Source organism: Aethalodelphis obliquidens, unplaced genomic scaffold, assembly GCF_003676395.1.
Source record: "Aethalodelphis obliquidens isolate GAN/ISIS:26980383/991018 unplaced genomic scaffold, ASM367639v1 scaffold65, whole genome shotgun sequence".
Classification (NCBI taxonomy): domain Eukaryota; kingdom Metazoa; phylum Chordata; class Mammalia; order Artiodactyla; family Delphinidae; genus Aethalodelphis; species Aethalodelphis obliquidens.
In genome coordinates, this window is record NW_020838009.1 from 2,447,810 (window position 1) to 2,470,309 (window position 22,500).

Sequence of the window (22,500 nt, forward strand, 5' to 3'; positions counted from 1 at the left end):
CCCTAACAACTTTATACTCCTGTAAGGCAAAGTATCTAGTACTTTGTAATATATGTTAATTAGCATAATAAATAAATAAATAATCTTTGGACCTTTTCTCCCAAAGTCTTATATAAAATTTTACATAGACTTTTTTTGTTTAAAATTACTTACTTTGTAATACGGTCAATGTTGGCAATTTGCTTCTGATTCCGTATAATCTCAATGGCTGCCCAAAGATGCTGGATAGCTTTTGTGTCCGCCTGCCGTCTTTTTGTTAAGCGTGCCATGACCTGTTTACTCCTTCAGCTGTAGCAATATACAAAAACATAAGGGAAAAGCACGGGTTACAAAATGAATTATCATCAATATAAGTAACACTCTCAGCACCTCAATATATAGTATGGCCAACTTTTTATTTTATTTTCTACCATCCACATCACCAATTACTCCATAAAACTTTTCATTTCATTACTTCACAAAGAATGACACTACAAGACCAACAGTAAAAAAGGTCTTCCCAAGAAGAATGAGTGGCCATCTTATACCAATATGTCAAAGAAATATACATTTAAAATTTATTATAAAGCAAAAGTGTTACTATATAAAATTTCATTTTTGATATTACATTGTGTGTAATTTGACAGATCAATGCAAAATGGAAATTAAATGTCCGAATTAGAAGTACTTTAGTTTATTATACTCATGGTTTAAATATTTTAATTCAATATAGACATACTGATAATGAAAACAACATTCCTTTTTTTAAAAAATAAAACCATAAACAGAAAATATAGAATAGTTGTTTCTGGCTGAGGTGTGAAAGGCTGGGGGTTGGTATACCAGAGGATGACATGGATGGACCCACATTATTAGAAATGTTCAGATGCTTGGATGAGGTGTTGGTCATTCATTATGTTATTAGGAAACAACATTGCTAATTTATTCAAATTTCAATATTCTGAATAGACTGAGGAAAATGGCCACCAGCTGTGTCCTTGCAAGACTGGGGGAAAACACGGAGTCGCAGCCTGAATGTCTGATGAGAGATGGTACTGTAAGAAGAGGCCACACGCCTGGACTCTCCACTGGGCACAGAGGGACCTGTTAGGCACCGAGACACCTGACCCCTAAATCATACAGGTTATGATGTTGAGGCCCTTAGGCATAGGTAAACATCAAAGTTTTGGGGATGGCTGAAATCTCCTTGACCTGACCTTTCCTATCTTTTAAGAGGAGAGAATAAAAAGGAAAATTCATTCTTAGCACTTCATTGTATTCCATGACTGGCCAGGAGAGCCTCATGAATCTTTTTCTCCACCTCTACATTTCTTTTCACAGCTAAGTCAATTCTCCCTCTTTCTCCAAAAAACCCAAATAAAACCAGCAGTTGCCATTAAAGCTTAACTAGAGACTCTCTTCTGGTGAGTCTAGGATCAGTTAGGCTCCTGAAATAAGAAAGTGCTTTTCAGAATTACAAAACAATTAAGAATCAAAAACAACAGCAGCATTCAAGTTTTAAAGAAAACTTAAGGAAAATTAGTTGGTTCAGTATAGACTTCAATATAAAATTAAGAGATTTTTTAAATTATAATTATTATTTATGAATGTCTCTGTTCTAGAAAGTAACCACTTTAAAATGTACAGAAACTTCTCAGTTTAAGTGCACTTGTATAGGAGTGTCAACTTTCCAAATCTGATAAGCAATATGGTATGGAATTTATTGGTAAGAATATAAAATGTTAGAAAGTGACATCTAATGGTGAACTGTAAAAATACAACTTGTCAGATTATACAAATACTCGGATAAAAGAACAAAATTTCAGTCATTCTTGCACACTTAAAAAAATGTTGCCTATTTTGTGTAAGGCAATAGCTAAACACAATGAAGTATTTTAAAATGTATGAACTCTAGTCCTTGACAGAAAAAAACATAAAACTCGCAAAGGCAATTTGACATATACATGGAACTACTAACTGTAATGTCATATATGACATAAATGGTACAAAATATATGTTGTGAGAATTCAGACAAAACAGATACTACTTCTAGCTTAACTAACACTACAAGATGGTAAATATGTGGGAAAATACAAAATTTCTTAATTTCTTGAAAAGATAATTGGCTGTTTAAAGCAAACAAAAATAATTGTTAAGTATCATTAGGTTTATAACATATGTAGAAGTAAAATATAGATGACAACCCAATAGCACAAAGGAGGGGAAGGGGTAGTAAGTAATTATATCATTGTAAATTCTTACGTTTTATGTGAAATGGTATTTATTATACTAATTCAAGAGAAACTATGTTAAATCAAGGATGCGTATTACAATCCTTGGAACAAACACTAGAATACAAACAGGTACAGTTGACACATATATAACTCAACTGATGTTTTCAAAATACATATAAAGTTAAGAATAGTTTATTCAGAAATACAAAGATATATAATGGCAAAGCTAACATTTACAAATACTAAAATAAACAGCAAATATAACTATTTACATAACAACCAGAAGAATATAGTAGACTAGTAGCAGAAATTCTAAAAGTGATGTCACTTAATTCCTAGAAATGATTAAACTCAAGATTAAAGAATTAAGCAATGCTACACTTCAGGAAAACAGATGTAAAGTTAAAGCCAAAGACTTTTGACATCTACCTACACCGAGTCACACAGGTAGATATGCCTGGTAATGAAGGTACACCATAAAGAACATGCTCATAGTTATAGAACACTGCAAAGATGCAAACCCAAGTCAGGTGAATACAGTGAAGCTTGGAAGGATGTTATAAAAGTACCAAAAACAACCTGACTTATTAGGACAAGATCTCTTTAAAGTACAATCACTGAAATTCTCCTTTCTTATGAAATCTAAAATCATTCATTTCAGGCATGCTTGTTACATGTTAGGCATTCTATGCTCTGGGAATATAATAATAAGGTAAACAAAAATCCTTCCATTAGCTAGTAAATATGATTAATAATGTGGCTAGATATAAGGAGAGTAATTTAGGTGTTTGTCAATAAAAAGAAAATCTTAGAAAATTAGTTTCTTATATTCTAGGCACCTACAGCTTATCATATAAGGCCTTTAATTTATTTTGGCCAAACCAAACTTTAGTCTATTGTACCTGAATGTATATTATATTTCTACTAAACTGAACTACTCAAAATTTCTAAATGTGTCCCCAAACTTCATAACTCTATCCCTTTGTTTAAGCAGTTCTCTCTGTCTAGAATGTTCTCCCTGCCCCTTTACTAATTACTAAAAATTCCCTGTTCTTTCTAGGACTTACTACGATGCAAATGTTGCTGACCAATGCTTTCACAAGAATCATACTCAATTCTCTTGTGTCTTCTAACTGTAATTTGTTTATTCATCTCTTACAAATGTATTGCCTTGTACAAATAATTTTAAATTCCTAAAAAGAATTTATTAATTCAAGTAAGGAAAAGACGTGTCTTATTTTTCATGTCTTCCAAGGTGCACAGCATAGTTATGAACATGATAAACTTTTGATATAGACTTATAAAATTAAACTTTTCCAGTTATATTATATAAACAATAAAGTCCCAGAGTAAGCCTTCGTTTATGTTATATCAAAGATTAAGACATCAAAAAGAAAGATCAGAAAACTTGTAGAGATACACAATATAGTCCTCAATCTTTTTTTTTTTTTTTAGCTCCAACACATCTGAGGAATATGACAGACTCGCAGTGATTCTCAAGAGTTCTATAGTTTAATAAAAAAAAAAAAAACCCAAAAACTTCCCAGTAAAATTACCAATTTCGTTTATTGTGGTAAAATACACATGAAATGTACCATCTTAACCATTCTTAAGTGTACAGTTCGGTGGTATCAATACATTCACATTGCTGTGCAGCCATCACCACCATCCATCCCCACAACTCATTTAACCTTGTAAACTGAAATCCTATACCCATTAAACACTAACTGCCCATTACCCACCCCAGCCCCTGGCACCCATGATTCTACTTTCTGTTTTTATGACTGTGATGACTCTAAGTACCTCAAAGAAGAGGAATCAAGGATTTGTCCATCTGTGACTGGCTTATTTCACTGAGCATAGTGTCCATGAGATCCACCCATACTGTAGCGTACTGCAGAATTTTCTTCCTTTTTAAGGATGAATAATATTCCATTGCATGTATATACCACATTTTCCTTATCCATTAATCTGTGGATGGACACGTTTTAGCTATTGTGAATAATGCTGCTATGAACATGCGTATACAAAATATTTCAAGACCCTGCTTTCAATTCTCTTGGGCAAATACCCAGAAGTGGAATTGCTGTATCATATGGCAATTCTATTTTTAATTTTTTGAGGAACTACCATACTGTTTTCCATAGCAGCTGCATCATTTCATATACCCACCAATAGTGCACAAGGGTTCCAATTTCTCCACATTCTCATCAACACTTATAATTTTGTAGTTTTTTGACACTAGTTATTCTGATGGGTGTAAGCTGGTCCAAGTAACTTTGGCAAGCCTCCAGGCAATACCAGTAATTCTCTATCCTTACAAATCCAATTTAATGCAATCCCTTCCATCTATGTAAGTACCTTGTTTCCTATCATACAAATGGGGGAAAAAAAGATAAAAGAGAAAGCAAATCAGGAAAAACTTATAAATAAGTAAAATCAAACAAGGAGTTTTTGGTGACACATACATATATGGGGAAACTTTTTATTGCAAGGAAATGATAAACATGATAGGACAAGAGAATAGTTGAGGGGGGCAGGAAAAAGAGGCTGCATTGAGGAGGAACACACTGGGAGAATACACAGCATCAAATATGTTCTGATTTTTACCCCTCTGGTGGAGGGGTGCAAGTTTTTGTTTTATTTTTATGTCATCTAACAAATATATAAATATTTTAAAGTATTTACATCAAATAATGCATAAAATTTAAAAATTAATCTCATTGTATAATGTGCATTTCTTTGTGACTTAGTTCAGGTTAAAATTTTCCCAAACTCTACTAGCAATTTGAAGTTACTTTTTATTGATAGTCTATTCATGCTATTTTCCCATTTACATATTAATTTCTTCACATATTAAAGTTATTCACAAAATACTTTTGTCTGTCTTTTAGTAAACATCAAATGAAATTATAATGTTGAAATCTAGCTATGTATTCCCCTTATGGTCACCTTTAATGATTAGAAGTCCTTCCACACTCAAGTCTGAAAAATATTCAATTGTATTTTCCTCTTTTATACAATTTTTTTTAAATACTGACTTCTTAATCCATCTGGGAATAACTTTTTTTATATCTTTATTGGAGTATAATTGCTTTACAATGTTCTGTTAGTTTCTGCTGTACAACAAAGTGAATCAGCTTTATGTACACATATATCCCTATATCCCCTCCCTCTTGAGCCTCCCCTCCCACCCTCCCTTTCTCACCCCTGTAGGTGGTCACAACGCACCGAGCTGATCTCCCTGTGCTATGCAGCTGCTTCCCACCGGCTATCTACTTTACATTTGGTAGTGTATATATGTCCATGCCACTCTCTCACTTCGTCCCAGCTTCCCCTTTCCTGTGTCCTCAAGTCCGTTCTCTACATCTGCATCTTTATTCCTGCCCTGCCACTAGGTTCATCAGTACTGTTATCTGGGAATAACTTTTCTAAGGTATTAATATTAATAAGCTTTATTTTTTTAGACCAGTTTTAGGTTTACAGCAAAATTCAGCAGGAAATACAAAGAATCCCATACCCCCACACTCCCACAGCCTCCCTGATTATCAACATCCCAAACAAGAGGGCACATGTCTTAAAATCAACAAACCTACAGTGACACACCGTTATTACCCAAAGTCCATAGTTAACTGCTGGTGGTGTACATTCTATAGGTTTTCACATACGCATAAAGACATTAAAATGCTATACAGAATAGTTCCTCTGTCCTAAAAGTTCTCTGTGCTCCATCTAGTCATCCTTCCCTCTCCCCACAATCCCTAGCAACCATTAATCTTACTTCTCTGCTGTTTTACCTTTTCCAGAAATGTCATATAGTTGGAACCATATAGGATGTATAGCCTTTTCAAACTGGCTTCTTTAACCTAGTAAAATGGATTTAAGGTTCCTCCATGCCTTTTCATAGCTTGATAGCTCATTTCTTTTTAGTCCCGAATAATGTTCCATTGTCTAGATGCCCCTCAGTTTATTTATCCAGTCAACTTGAAGGACATCTGGGTGGCTTCTGTATTTTGACAATTATGCATAAAGCTGCTATAAACACCCTTGTATAGGTTTCTGTGTGTAAGTAAGTTTTCAGCTCTTTTGGGTAAATACCAAGGAGTATGACTGCTGAATTGTACACTAAGAGTATATTTCGTTTTGAAAGAAACTGACAAACTGTCTTCCAAAGTGGCTGCACCATTTTACATTCCCACCAGCCATGAATAAGCGTTCCTACTGCTCCACATCCTCATCAGCGATCGGTGTTGTGTTTTCGATTTTAGCCATTTTAATAGATATAGTGGTAAATCAATGTTGTTTTAATTTCCAATTCTCTAATGACATATGATGTTGAACATCTTTTCATGTGCTTACCTTCCATCTGTATATCATCTTGGTGAGGTATCACTTCAATTCTTTTGCTCATTTTTTAATCAGCTTGTTCATTTTCTTAATGTTGAGTTTTAAGACTTCTTTATATATTTCTACCAGTCTATGGCTTGTCTTCTCATTCTCCTGACACTGTCTTTCACAGAGCAAAGGTTTTTAATTTTAATGAAGTCCACCTTATCAATTATTTCTTTCATGGGTCATGTCTTGGTGTTTTATCTAAAAAGTCATCACCATATCCGAGGTCATCTAGGTTTTCTCCTGTTATCTTCTAGGAGTTTTATAGTTTTGCATTTTACATTTAGATCTATGACCCAGTTTGAGCTAATTTTAGTGAAGGACATAAGGTTTGTGCTTAGGTTCATTTTTGTATGTGTGTGGTTGTCCAGTTGCTCCAGCAGCATTTGATGAAAAGACTTTGCTTTGTTGCATTGCCTTTGCTCCTTTGTCAAAAATCAGCTGACTATATTAACGTAGGTCTATTTCTGGGCTCTCTATTCTGTTCCATTGATCTATTTGGCTATTACTTCACCAATACCACACTTTTAATTACTATAGCTTTATAACAAGTCTTGAAGTTGGGTAGTATCAGGCCCTGATTTTGTTCCTCTCTTTCAATACTGAGCTGGCTATCTGGGTCTTTTGCCTCTCCATACAAACTTTAGAATCAGTTCATCGATATCCACAAAATTATTTCCTGAGATTTTGACTGGGATAGCACTGAATCTATAGATCAAGCTGGGAAGAACTGACACCTGGACAATATTAGTCTTCCTATTCATGCACAAGAGTTACCTTTCCACTTATTTAGTTCTTTGATTTTGTTCATCAGAATCTTGTTTTCCTCAAATAAATCTTTTAATAATATTTTTGTTAGATTTATACCTAAGTATTTCATTTGGGGGATTCTAATGTAAATGGTAACATGTTTTTAGTTTCAAATTCAACTTGTTCATTGCTGGTATATAGGAAAGTGATGAGACTTTTGTATATTAACTTTGTATCCTACAATCTTGCTATAATTATTTCCAAGAGTTTTTTGTCACTTATTTTGTATTTTATTCATAGACAATCATGTCATCTGCAAACAGAGACAGCTTTATTTCTTCACTCCAAATCTGTATACTTTTATTTCCTTGTCTTCTCTCATTGCATTAGCTAGGAATTCCGAACAATGTTAAAAATGAATGGCGACAGGGGACATTGTTCTTGATCTTAGTGGGATACCTGTGAGTTTCTTACTGTTAAGTATGGTGTTAATGTAGGGATTTTGTAGATAGTCTTTATCAAGTTAAGGAAATTCCTCTCTATTCCTAGTTTGCTATAAGTTTTAATTATGAATGGGTGTTGAATTTTGTCAAATGCTTTTCTGCATCTATTGAAATAACCACATGGTTTTTCTTCTTTAGCCTGTTGATGTGATAGATTACGGTGACTTTCAAATGCTGAAGCAGCCTTTCACACCTGGGATAAATCCCACTTAGTCGTGGTATATAACATTTTTTATACAATATTGGATTCAATTTGCTAATAGTTTGTTGAAGATTTTTACATTTATGTTCATGAGATTGGCCAATGGTAGTTTTGTTGGGGTTTTTTTTCCTTCTTGTACTGTCTTTGTCTGATTTGTATATTAGGGTAATACTGTCCTCAAAGAATGAGTTAGAAAGTATTGTCTCTGCTTCTACCTTCTAGAAGAGATTGCAGAGAACAGGTATAATTTCATCCATAAATGTTTGGTAGAATTCGCCAGTGAACACATCTGGGCATGGCTCTTTCTGTGTTTGAAGGTTATTAATTACTGATTCAATCTCTTTAAAAGATATAGGCCTACTCAGATTGTCTACTTCTTTTTTTTTTTTTTTTTGCGGTATGCGGGCCTCTCACTGCTGTGGCCTCTCCCGTTGCGGAGCACAGGCTCCGGACGCGCAGGCTCAGCGGCCATGGCTCACAGGCCCAGCCGCTCCGCAGCATGTGGGATCTTCCCGGACCGGGGCACGAACCCGTGTCCCCTGCATCGGCAGGCGGACTCCCAACAACTGCGCCACCAGGGAAGCCCTGTCTACTTCTTTTTGTGTGATTTTTGGCAGATCTGGCCTTTCAAAGAATTGGTCTATTTTACCTAGGTTATCAAATTATCAACTTTTTCACCAGTTATTCATAATATCCCTTTATTATCTTTTCATGGTCCAGAAGCAGTAGTGATTGCCCCTCTTTTATTTCTGATATTAGTAATTTGTGTCTTCTCTTTTTTTTTTTAGTTAACCTATCTAGTAACTTCTGATTTTACTGATCTTTTCAGAAAACTAGCTTTTGGGGGCTTCCCTGGTGGTGCAGTGGTTGAGAGTCGCCTGCCGATGCAGGTGACACGGGTTCGTGCCCCAGTCCGGGAGGATCGGCTGGGCCCGTGAACCATGGTCGCTGAGCCTGCGCGTCTGGAGCCTGTGCTCCGCAACGGGAGAGGCCACAACAGTGAGAGGCCCGCGTACCGCAAAAAAAAACAAAAAACCTAGCTTTTGTTTTGATTTTTTCTATTGATTTCCTACCTAAAATTTCATTGATTTCTGTTCTAATTCTTATTTCTTTTCTTCTGCTTACTTTGAATTAATTTCCTCTTCTTTTTCTTGCTTTCCAAGGTAGAAGCTTAGATTGCGGATTTTAGATCTTTCCTCTTTTCTATTATAGACACTTCTCTCAAAGCACTATTTTCACTGCATCCCACATTGTGATAAGATGTATTTTCATTCTAATTTAGTTCAAAACTTTAAAAACTTTCTCTTGAGATGTCTTCTCTGACCTGTGTGTTGTTTAATTTCCAAGTATTTTAGGATTTTGACCTATCTTTCTGTTTTTGATTTCCGGTTTAATTCCATTGTGGGCTAACAGCAGACATTGCAATGATTTCCATTCTTTTAAATTAATTAAGATAGACCAGAATGTGGTCTATCTTTGTGAATGTTCCATGTGAACTTGAAAAGAATGTGTATTCTGCTGTCATAGAATGAAACAGTTTATAGGTATCAATTATATCCAATTCACTGATATTGTTGTGAAGAATTCAACTATGTCCTTACTGATCTTCTGCCTGCTGGATTTGTCCATTTCTGACGGGGGGGTGAAAAGTCTCCAACTATAATACTGCATTCATCTATTTCTCCCCACAGTTCTATCAGTTTTTCCTCATATATCTTGACACTCTGTTGTTAGGCACAGAGACATTAAGGAATGTTATATCTTAAGAGTATTGACCCCTTTATTATTATGTAATGGCCCTTTTTATACCTGATGACATTCCTTGCTTTGAAGTCTGCTCTGTCTGAAATTAGTACAGCTACTCTGACTTTCTTTTGGTTAGTGTTAGTATGGTATATCTTTCTGTATTCCATTTCTTTCAATCTATGTGTGTCTTCATATTTAAAATGGGTTTCTTGTAGACAACACAGAGTTAGGTCTTGTTTTTTGATCCACTCTGACAATCTCATCTTTTTATTGGTATAGACTACTGACATTTAAGGTAATTGATATAGATGGATTACTAGTATCTCTCAGATTTGTTACTGTTTTCTATTTGTTACCTTTGTTCATTGTGCCTATTTGTCTTCCACACATTCTGTCTTTTGTCATTTTAACTGAGAACTTTATATGTAACAATTCTCTTTCTTAGCATATTACACTTTTTTTTTTTTTACTTTTTTTAGTGGTTGCAATATACATTTACAACTAACCCCATGTTTATTTTTCTGACTCACATGTAGTACAAATACCTCATATCCCATGTAGAACAAATACCTCATAATATAAAATATTCCAATCTCTCTCTTCCAAACCCGATATTGTTTCCTGTCATTCCTTTCACTTATGCATAAACATACAAAAGCATGTACAGTTGACCCTTGAACAACATGGGTTTGAACTGTGCAGGTCCACTTATACGTGGATTTTTTTTCCCCCAATAAATACTACTGCAGTACTACATGATCTGCAGTTGGTTGAATCCACAGACGTGGAAACGCAGATGTGGAGGACCAACTGTAAAGTTATATGCAGATCTTCCACTGTGTTGGGGGGCTGGTGACCCTAACTCCCACATTGTTCAAGAATCACTGTACATGCACATAAGCACACATAATCAAAAACATTGTTGCTATTATTTTGAACAGATCTTTTAAATCAATTAAGAATCAGAAAAATAAGTTTATTTTACCCTCATTTACTCATTCCTCAATACTCTTCTTTTCTTTACGTAGACCTGAGTTTCGGACCTGTATTGTTTTCCTTTAACATTTGTTGTAAGGCAGTTGCAAACCTTTAACATTTGTTCTGGCAAAAAACTCCATCAATGTTTGTCTAAGAAAGTATTTCCCCTTTACTATTGAAGGATAACTTCACTGAGTACACAAAATTCTAGGCTGGTGGGTTTTTTCCCTCAACAACTTAAATATTTCATTCCACTCTTTTGGCTTGCATGGTTTCTAAGAAGTCAGATGTAATTATTACATTTGCTTCTCTATAGGTAAAAGGGTTCTCTTCTGCTGGCTTCTTCAGGATTGCTTCTTTTTCCGTAATTTTCTTAAGTTTGAAAATGATATACCTAGGTGTAGTTTGGAGGGCATCTATCTTGCCTTTGGAGGGCATCTATCTTGCCTGGTATTCTCTGAGCTTCTTTTATTTTTTAATATCTTTATTGGAGTATAATTGCTTTACAATGTTGTGTTAGTTTCTGCTATATAACAAAGTGAATGAGCTATATGTATACATTCTCTCCCTTGAATGTAGTTTGGTGTCTGACATTAATTTGGGGAAATTCATAGTCATTACTGCTTCAAATATTGTTTCTGTTCCTTTCTCTTTCTTTTCCTTCTGGCATTCCTATTATGTTCTTCATGTTCTGTTTTACTTTTTTTCAGTCTTTTTCCTTTTTACTTTTCAGTTTTGGAAGTTTCTGTTGTCATATCTTCAAGCTCAGATGTTCTTTCCTAAGCTGTGTCCAATCTACTAATGATCCCACCAAAGGCATTCTCCATTTCTGCTATGGTGTGCTTGCACTCTAGCATTTCTTTTTGATCTTTCTTGGAATTTCCATCTCTTTCAGTATACATGTAATCTTAAATATTGTCCACTTTTTCCATTAAAGCTCTCAGCATATTAATCAACTTTTTTAAAAATTCCTGTTCTGATAATTCCAACATCCCTGCCATATTGACCCACGTTCCAATGCTTGTTCAGTCTCTTCAAACTGTTTTCTGCCTTCGAGTATGCCTAGTATTTTTCTGAAAGGCAGACATAATGTATTGGGTAGAAGGAACTTCAGTTAAAGGCCTTCAGTAATGGGAGGGAGCTGAGTATTTCACTTCCCCAGGTCAGTTAGGCTCTAACCAAACACCAGATGGTTAGGCTCTGGTAAAACAGTTTCTCATGAGGGCACACCTTGTTAAGAAGAACAGAATGCTCTGGCATATTTAAAGCTGGTTCCTTGTGCCTACCCATGATGGAATCATGAGAGGATTGTTCTCCAACAGTCTCTGTGAGAGTCTGGTAGAACTCCTAGAGGAAAACCCCACAGAAGTGTGAGGAGCCCCTAAGACTGGGTCCCACTGGGTTTTTCACTCAGACTTTTCTGCCCTGAGCCTCCAGCAATTTGCCAGTTACATCCAGGTCTCATTACCCCAGCACTGGTTCCTGCAGAGGTTTCTGTTGGTGGGTTGTTGTAAGTTGTGATTCTATCTGCCTTTCTGTCTCTCCAGCTTCCGTGGCAGCAATTCGTCCTGTGGCCTCACTTTTCTCATGGATCTCAGTAGATTTGTTGATTTTACAGTTCTTCAGTTCATTACCTGCTATTAAGATAGAGTGACAACTTCTAATCATCTTACATGTCCAACCAGAAACTGTGGAATTACTGTTTGAATATGACTTAAGATGAAAATATATGTCTTCATAGAGGTCATCAATTGTAGTAGAACAATTTATTGAAAGATTTCTTCCTTCTCTAATGGAATGTGATACATTCCTAAATTATATATTAAATTCTTATCTATACTAGCATTAGTTTCTTTGATGTGTTTGGTCTTTTGTTAGTATCCCATAATTTTATTTAACTTGTTTTATTATTATTATTAAGTTAAAGTTATAATTATCAAGTTGTATTCAGTTATTATTTATTGTAGCTTATTTATTATAAGTTACATATATAAAAGTTATAATTTGAATCAATTCCATGTTGTCTTTCATTGCTACATAATTATTTCATATGTGAGTATTATCTGCCCAACATTATCAGTTTTTTGAAAGAAGGCCATATTTTAAAACTTCCTTATGTCCCTAACAAATTCTACCACAAACTGTACACTAAAACACTTACTCATTGAATACATTCCCCAATAAGTCTTGAGGGAAAATAATAATAATAATACAGGGAAGAAGAATAAAGCTAGCCTTTAATAATGATAAATGGTTGACTAGGTCTTAAGTAGACTCAAGAACCTCCAAAACAATCAGTTGCTGCCCAAATTCCGTATGTGACAAGCAGAGAAACAAACTTACAGGAGGAGTTCTAGATGATGCAGTTATTAGACACAGACTTTAATTTTATACTTGATATGTTCAAGAAATTAAAAGATAATTCCAGCAGAGAACAAGAAGCAATAAAAAGAAACTAAATGGAAAGGACAGAACTGAAGAACTACAATACCTAAATCACTAAACTGATGGGTTTCGCATCAGATTAGATACAGATGAACAGAAAATTGGTGAACCTAAGAACTATTTCAAACGAAAATATCCAGAAGAAAGCATAGAGAAAACAAGAGCGTAAGAGACATATGAATATGATAATAAGGCTTAACTTATATTTCACTGCAATCCCAAGAACAGAGAAAAGAAGGGAGCAAAATTAACTTTCAAAGAGATTGTGGCTGATAATATTCCATTACTGACAAAAGATGTCAAGCAACAGATTCAACAGTCATTACCAGAACGCAAAATCAGATTAATGCAAAGACAACTACACCTCGGCACATCACAGTAAAACTGCTGAAAACAAAAAGACAAAAAGAAAAAATATTTTAAGCAACCAGAGGAAAAGTCATAATGCCTTCAAAGGAGCAATAATACAACTGCAAGTTGACTTCTCAACCAAAACAACAAAAGTCAGAAGATAATGAAATAATATCGTCAAAGTGCTCAAAGGCTGTAACTGCCAACCAAAAACTCTATGCCTGCAAAAAAGAAAGGTAAATAAGATATAGTTTATATAAACCAACACTTCATCACCCGCAGTTCAACAATACAGAAATTAAAGATGTTCCTCGCGCAGAAGGAAAAGAATCCCAAATAAAAAGTCAAACTGCAAAAAGGAACTGACGACCTTTATACACTGAGAACACAGTTACTACCTCTAGAGTAATCAATAAAAGGACAGTAAATAATGAATACCTACCAAGCTTTTGATGGGGAAAAAAATAATACAAAATGCTTTATCAACACTACCGCCAATAAAGAAGAAAGATAAAGGAGTAAGATATATAAAAGCCATATATTATGATGATAGATTTAAACCCAAATATATCAGCAATTACATTAAATCTAAACAGAGAAGCTTCAATAAAAGATGGCAATTTTGAGCCTGAATTAAAAACTATGATAAAACAGAAATCTAGCTACATGCTGCTTGCAAAAGATACATCTTAAATACAAGGACATAAAAAGTTTGTAAAGAAAAGAGTAAAAAAAAACAAAAGTACCATCAAAAATATCAAAAAGAAAGTTTGGCAAGAGTGTAATAATGTAAAGTATTGTTAAGAAAAAAGAGGGTCACTTCATAATAATAAAAAGATCCAGCTTATTAGGAAATGTTCTAAATTTTATGTATTTAACATAATCTTATAACACATAAAGCAAAAACTGACAAAACTGAAAGAAAAAAATAGGCAAATCACAACAGGAGATTTTTACATACCTCTCACAACCACTCATAAAACAAAGAAAAAATTACTAGGTATATAAAAGATTTACAAAAACATTTAACAAATTTGACCTGATATATACAAACCTCTGCAGCCAATACCTGCAGAATACACATTCTTTTCAAATGCACATGGAATTTTTACAAAATTGATCATGTGTTGGGTATAGCAAGTCTCAACAAATTTCAAAGGATTGAAATTATACAGTCTGCTCTCTGCCCACAATAGAACTGAAAAAGTCAGTAACAAAAGATAGCCAAAAAAAAAAAAAAAGGAAATTCCTATGTTTCTGAAAGCTAAAAAAACATCTCTCTAAATAGTTAACTTTAAAACTTCACAATAAAAATCAGGAAATATAATGAAAGGAAGAAAAATGAAAACACTAATTGTCAAAAGTTCTGAGATGTACTTAAGTTTATTGCCTTAAATGTGTTAATAAGAAAAGGAGGGGCTAAAAGCAGCTACCTCAAGAAATTACAAAATAAAAACTCAAATCAAAAATGTAGAAAAAAATTACACACACACACACACACACTAAACAGAAATCAATGAACTAGAAAACAAACATACAAGACTTCCCTGGTGGTCCAGTGGCTAAGACTCCATGCTCCTGATGCAGGGGGCCCAGGTTCGATCCCTCGTCAGGGAACTAGATCCCACATGCTGCAACTAAAAGTCTGCATGCCACAACGAAGATCCCGCCAAATAAATAAATAAATATTTTTTTAAAAAAAGAAAACAAATGTACAAAAGAGAGATTCACTAAACGGAAAAGTTGATTCTTCAAAAGGGCAAAATTGACAAGCTCCTGGTGAAACCACTAAACAACTACCAAAAGAGTTGTTTTTATTTTCATAACTTTAGGAGGTGGATCCCAAAAGATCTTGATGCAATTTATGTCAAAGAGTGTTTTGCCTATGTTTTCCTCTAAGAGTTTTATAGTATCCGGTCTTACATTTAGGTCTTTAATCCATTTTGAGTTTATTTTTGTATATGGTGTTAGAGAATGTTCTAATTTCATTCTTTTACATGTAGCTGTCCAGTTTTCCAAGCACCACTTATTGAAGAGACTGTCTTTTCTGCCTTGTATATTCTTGCCTCCTTTGTCATAGATTGACCATAAGAAACAGAAAATCTGAATAAGCCTACATAACTATTAAAGAGGTTGAATAATAATTTAAACCCCCTCCCCCACAAAAAAAACACTCCAGAACCAGATTGCTTCACCTTAGACTCCACCAAACATTTCAAAAAGAAAAAAACACCAATCTTATAGAAACTCTTTCTGAGGAAAGAAACATGTACAAATTTGTGATATGAGATCAATGTAACCTTGATATCAAAACATGACAAAGAACACTAGGAGAAAGTAAAGTTAGAGACCTATCTCATTCATGAACATGAATGCAAAAATCCTAAATGAAGTACTAGCAAATCAAGTTCAGCAATACACAAAGAACAATACAGTGTGACCGTGTTTGCTACAGTCATAGCAATTCATACATTAATAGACTTAAAGAAAATAACCATATAATCAGCTCAATAAATGCAGGAAAAAACTGAATAAAACTCTTCATTATAACCAAAATTAAAAGCAAAATAGGAATAGAGGGGAAACGCCTTAATCTGAAAAAGGGTACCCCTATAAAACCAACAGCAGAAAAACCATACTCAATGAAATGTTGAAAACTTTCTCTCTGCAAATGGGAATGTGTGATGATATCATACTCACCACCTCTATTCAACATTGTACTGGGCTCTTTCCTTAATTTCTCTCTGCTCTTCCATTGTTAGTGTACAGAAATGCAACAGATTTCTGTGTATTAATTTTGTATCTTGTAACTTTACCAAATTCATTGATGAGCTCTAGTAGTTTTCTGGTAGCATTTTTAGGATTTTCTATGTATAGTATCATATCATCTGCAAACAGTTTTACTACTTTTTTTCCAATTTGGATTCCTTTTATTTCTTTTCCTTCTCTGATTGCCATGGCTAGGACTTCCAAAACTATGTTGAATAAAAGTGGCGAGAGTGGACATCCTTGTCCTGTTCCTGATCTTAGAGGAAATATTTTCTGCTTTTCACCACTGAGTATGATACTGGCTATAAATTTTTCATATACAGCCTTCATAATGTTGAGGTATGTTCCCTCTATGCCCACTTTCTGGAGAGTTTTTAATCATAAATGGGTGAACTTCCAGAAAGAGAAATTAAAACAACAATCCCATTTACCATCACACCAAAAAGAATAAAATACCTAGGAATAAACCTACCTAAGGAGTCAAAAGCCCTGTGCTCCAAAAACTGTAGGACACTGATGAAAGAAATCAAAGATGACACAAACAGATGGAAAGATCACGTTCTTGGACTGGAAGAATCAATATTGTCAAAACGACTATACTACCCAAGGCAATCTACAGATTCAATGCCACCCCTCTCAAACTACCAATGGCATTTTTCACAGAACTAGGACAAAAAAATTTTTAATTTGTATGGAAACATAAATGACCCCAAATAGCCAAAGCAATCTTGAGGAAGAAAAATGGAGCTGGAGGAATAAGGCTCCCTGATTTCAGACTATACTACAAAGCTACAGTAATCAAAACAGTATGGTTCTGGCATAAAAACAGAAATAGAGATCACTGGAATAGGATAGAAAGCCCAAAAATAAAACCAATGCACCTATGGTCAATTAATCTACAACAAAGGCAACAAGAATATGGAGGAAAGACAGCCTCTTCAATAACTGGGGCTTGGAAAACTGGACAGCTTCAGATAAAAGAATAAAATTAGAACATTCTGTAACACCATACACAAAAATAAACTCAAAACGGATTAAAGACCTAAATGTAAGACCAGACACTATAAAACTCTTAGAGGAAAACATAGGCAAAACACTGACATAAATTGCATCAAGATCTTTTTGCATCCATCTCCTAGAGTAATAAAAATAAAAACAAAAATAAACAAATGGGACCTAATTAAACTTAAAAAGCTTTTGCACAGCAAAGGAAACCATAAACAAAAAAAAACCCCACAGAACGGGAGAAAATATTTGCAAATAATGCGACAAGGAATTAATCTCCAAAACATACAAGCAGCTCATACAGCTCAATATTTTAAAAAAAACAACACAATCAAAAAATGGGCAGAAGACCTAAACAGACATTTCTCCAATGAAGACATACAGATGGCCAGTAAGCACATGAAAAGATGATCAATGTAGCTAAACATTAGAGAAATGCAAACCAAAACTATGAGGTATCACCTCACACCAGTCAGAATGACCATCATCAGAGTCTACAAACAACAAATGCTGGAGAAGGTGTGGAGAAAAGGGAACCCTCCTACACTGTTGGTAGGAATGAAAATTGGTGCAGTCACTATGGAGAACAGTATGGAGGTTCCTCAAAAAACTAAAAACAGAGCTAACACACAATCCAGCAACTGCACTCCTGGGCATATATCTGGAGAAAATTCTAATTTAAAAATATACATGCACCCCAATGTTCACTGCAGCACCTGCTTACAATAACCAAAACATGGAAGCAACCAAAATGTCCATCGACAGATCAATGGATAAAGATGTGGTACATATATACAATGGAATATTACCCAGCCATAAAAAAAGAATGAAATAATGCCATTTGCAGCAACATGAATGGACCTACAGATTATCACACTACGTGAAGTAAGTCAGATAAAGACAAGTATATGATATCACTTATACAGAGAATCTTAAAAGAAAATGATACAAATGAACTTATTTACAAAACAGAAACAGACTCACAGACTTAGAAAATAAGCTTATGGCTACCAATGGGGAAGTTGGGGGAGGGATAAATTAGTAGGAGTTTGGGATTAACATATACACACTACTATTAAAAAGATAATCAACAAGGACCTACTGTATAGCACAGGGAATTCTACTCAATATTCTGTAATAATCTATGTGGGAAAAGAATATATGTACATGTGTAACTGAATCACTGTGCTGTACATCTGAAACTAACAAAACTTTGTAAATCAACTATACTCCAATATAAAGTAAAAAAAAATTTTTTTAATTGTACTGGAGGGACTTCTCTGGTGGTGCAGTGGTTAAGAATCCACCTGCCAAAGCAGGGGACACAGGTTGGAGCCGTGGTCCGGGAAGATGCCACATGCCACGGAGAGCGGAGCAACTAAGCCCATGCGCCACAACTACAGAGCCTGCGCTCTAGAGCCCACCTGCTGCAAACTACAGAGCCCACACACTTACAGCCCCGTGCTCCGCAACGAGAGAAGCCACTGCAATGAGAAGCCTACGCACCGCAACAAAGAGCAGCCCCCACTCAACGCAACTAGAGAAAGCCCACGCAGCAACGAAGACCTAACACAGCCAAAATATAAATAAATTAATTAAAATTGTACTGGAGGACCTAGTCAGTGCAATAAGAAAAAGAAATGATACATATGGACTGGAAAAGCAGAATTAAAACTACCATAATTCAGAGATGACATATTTCTATCTATAGAAAAATCCCCCAAAAATCTACAGATGAATTATTAAAACTAATAAGTGGCTTCAATAATATAAGTGGATATAAGGTATATACAAAGAATTATTTGGTTCTGTATACTAGTAATGAACAATGAGTAAATGAAAAAAATTAAAATTTTATTTACAATGTTACCTTAAAAAGTCAGATCTAGTAATAAATCTAAAGATATACAAGATCTCTATTCAGAAGGCCTTAAAACATTATTGAAAAAAGTAAAAATAACCTAAATAATAGAAAAATACAACATATTCATAGATTAGAAAACTAATATGGTAAAAAAATGTTAATTCTTCCCCAAACTAATTCACAAATTCAGTTCAATTCCAATCAATAGGCTAGTGGAATTTTTGCTGTGTAAATTAACAAACTGATTCAGAAGTTGATACGGAAATGTAAACAGCCAAGAACGACCAGGAACAAAAAAAGATATGAATAACAAATAAGTAACAAATAAGATATAATTGGAAGATCTGATATCATATATCAAGATTTATTGTAAAGCTACAGTAATTAATAAAACAGTGTCCAATAGGAATAAGGACACTCATATAAATTCATGGGAAGGGACAGAGAATCTGGAAATAGACTCATACATATATGGACACCTGATTTATGTGACAAAGACGGCACAGCAGAGCAACAGATTTAAGACAACTCTTTCTATAAACACTACTGGGTTGGGCTTCCCTGGTGGTGCAGTGGTTGAGAGTCCGCCTGCCGAGGCAGGGGACACGGGTTCACGCCCCGGTCTGGGAAGATCCCGCATGCCACGGAGCGGCTGGGCCCGTGAGCCATGGCCGCTGAGCCTGTGTGTCCGGAGCCTGTGCTCTGCAACGGGAGAGGCCACAACAGTGAGAGGGCCGCGTACCGCAAAAAAAAAAAAAAAAACACTGCTGGGTCAATGAGATTATCACTATGGCGGGAAAAAATCAATCAAACCTTACCACAACAGTTCGGAGGGCAATTATGGAATGGTGATGAAAATCAATGTGTTTGTCCTCCACCTGTCTGTGTATTTTATACTACTTCAACTAGAATGCAGACTCTGTTTTCAAGAAATTTCCAAATTAACATAATAGTACATCTATTCTTTAAGTGATGCTTCCCTTCCTCTAGTCACTAAAACTGAAATAAACCACAAAGAAAGGAGATGTGGGCTCAAACCACGGTGGGAAGTGAGGATGTCAGGAGCCTCCAGAAACTATGATCTGCCCACCAAACAGCTCTTACTTGGAAAACCTCAAACTAAGGTGCTTTGGGTTCATTTAATCTTTTGGCCTTATGTTCTAAGGCCTGATATTCCATGCCTAAATGGAAAAATGAAGCCTCTGAAATGTATACTTTGTACTTAATCCCTGGCATTTGATTGTTAGATCTGTAAATAGATCAGATAATTTAAAAGACTCTCACTTTAAAAATGTAATGGATTGGGCTTCCCTGGTGGCGCAGTGGTTGAGAGTCTGCCTGCCAATGCAGGGGTCACGGGTTCGAGCCCTGGTCTGGGAGGATCCCACATGCCGCGGAGCAACTAAGCCCCGTGAGCCATAATTACTGAGCGTGCGCGTCTGGAGCCTGTGCTCTGCAACAAGAGAGCCCGCGATAGTGAGAGGCACACGCACCGCGATGGTGGCCCCCGCTTGCCACAACTAGAGAAAGCCCTCGCACAGAAACGAAGACCCAACACAGCCTTAAATAAATAAATAAATAAATAAATAATTTTTTAAAATGTAATGATTTATTAGAATAATCAAAACTACAACGAGATACCACCTCACACCCATTAGGATGTTTTACTATCAAAAAAACAGAAAACAACAAGAATTGGCAAGGATGTGAAGAAACTGCAACCTTTGTACAGTTGGTGGGAACGTAAAATGGTGCAGCCACTGTGGAAACTATGGTGATTTCTCAAAAAATTTTAAATAGAATTATCATATGATCCAGCAATTCTACTTCTGGGTATATACCCAAAAGGACTGAAAGCAGGTTCTCAAAGAGATATTTGTACACCGATGTTTACAGCAGCATTATTCGTAACAGCTAAAACATGGAAGCAACCCTAGTGTCCATCAATGGATGCACAGATAACAAAATGTGGTCTACACACACAACAGAATATTACTAATCCTTAAAAATGAAGGAAACTCTGCAATATGCTACATGTATGAACCTTGAGGACACTATACTCAGTGAAATAAGCTAGTCGAAGGAAGACAAATACTGTATGAATCCACGTACATGAGGTATTTACGGTAAAAATCACAGAAACAAAGTTTAATCGTAGTTGTCAGGGGTTGGGGAGAGAGCGGAGAGTTATTATTTAATAGGTATAGGATTTCAGTTTTACAAGTTTAAATGAGTTATAGGGATGGATGGCTGCACAAGAATGTGAAATATACATTTTTAAATGGTTAAGATGGTAAATTTTACATTATGTGTAGTTTACAAGAAAAAAGATTTTTAATGTAACAAATTGTATGCCTCTGTGTTTACTGTTGGTTTTCATGAAATCAACGGCCACGTTCAGAACAAAACCTGAAAACAGTCCTCTCGTTCTTATCTATCACAAATCCTCACCCCCACCATTTTCATAGAAAATCTTCCCCAGTTGCTATTACCCAGGAAAGGAAATAAAATATTCCATTTGTGAATTTGAGCTATGGCCATCTACAACCAGGAAGAGCAAACCTGACTTCACAAAAGGTTAAAAAGGAAGAAAGAATCTGGTTCATTTACAGATCTAACAATCAAATGCCAGGGAATAAGTGCAAAGTATACATTTCAAAGTGGAGGGGAAGGAAAGAGGGAAGGGGAAGGATGGAGAGAGAGGAAGGCGGGGAAGAGAACAAAATTGATAAAAAGAAGCAAAAGAAAAGGAAGACCAACAGGAGCTGTGGAAAATAATGGGCTTTTTAAGTTGCCCTGGTTACAGTATGCAGAATGTATCAGAGAGGAGAAAAGATCACCAGCACTTAATTTTGGACTAGGAATGAGGGAGAGGTAAGTGTCAAGGTTTCTGGCTTACATGGCATGCTGTATTGGGGTGTTTTCAATTGAGATAAGGAATTTAGGATGAAGACCAAGTTTGCAGAAGGTAGTGGTGTGTGCATTGGTTTGGGGGCTTACAAAGTTCTGGTTATCTTTTAGACATACCAGGGGAGATATCAGATAGGCATATGGAAAGAGGGCACAGAGAAGTTGAGAACATGTGTTGAAGATACAACTGTGTGAGTTACCTACATAAGTGCACTAACTGAAACCATCACTGTCGATTAGACTACCCAAGAGAATTTCGTAGAGAGAACATGGATCAAGTCTCGATGAACCCAACATCTAAATATTAGATAAAGGACATTTAACCTGAGGAGAGGATGCATGACCAAACAAGTAGGAGCAAATCTAGAAGAG

The 22,500-nt window shown here is 35.4% G+C and overlaps 1 protein-coding gene across 13 annotated transcripts in view; it reads right to left on the minus strand.

The window, feature by feature from the left end:
* ZMYND11 (zinc finger MYND-type containing 11) overlaps window positions 1–22,500 on the minus strand; it is a 149,368-nt gene that overhangs the window by 93,871 nt on the left and 32,997 nt on the right. For 11 of the 13 annotated variants that reach the window (XM_027089320.1, XM_027089332.1, XM_027089331.1 and 8 more), the window contains exon 2: window positions 154–288. In XM_027089320.1, coding sequence (XP_026945121.1) covers window positions 154–269 — 116 coding nt within the window. In that variant the 5' untranslated portion in view covers window positions 270–288. Of the gene's footprint in view, window positions 1–153; window positions 289–3,817; window positions 3,822–8,502; window positions 8,515–22,500 lie in introns of those variants that run through there. The other 2 variants (XM_027089318.1, XM_027089326.1) reach the window with 2 other exon arrangements.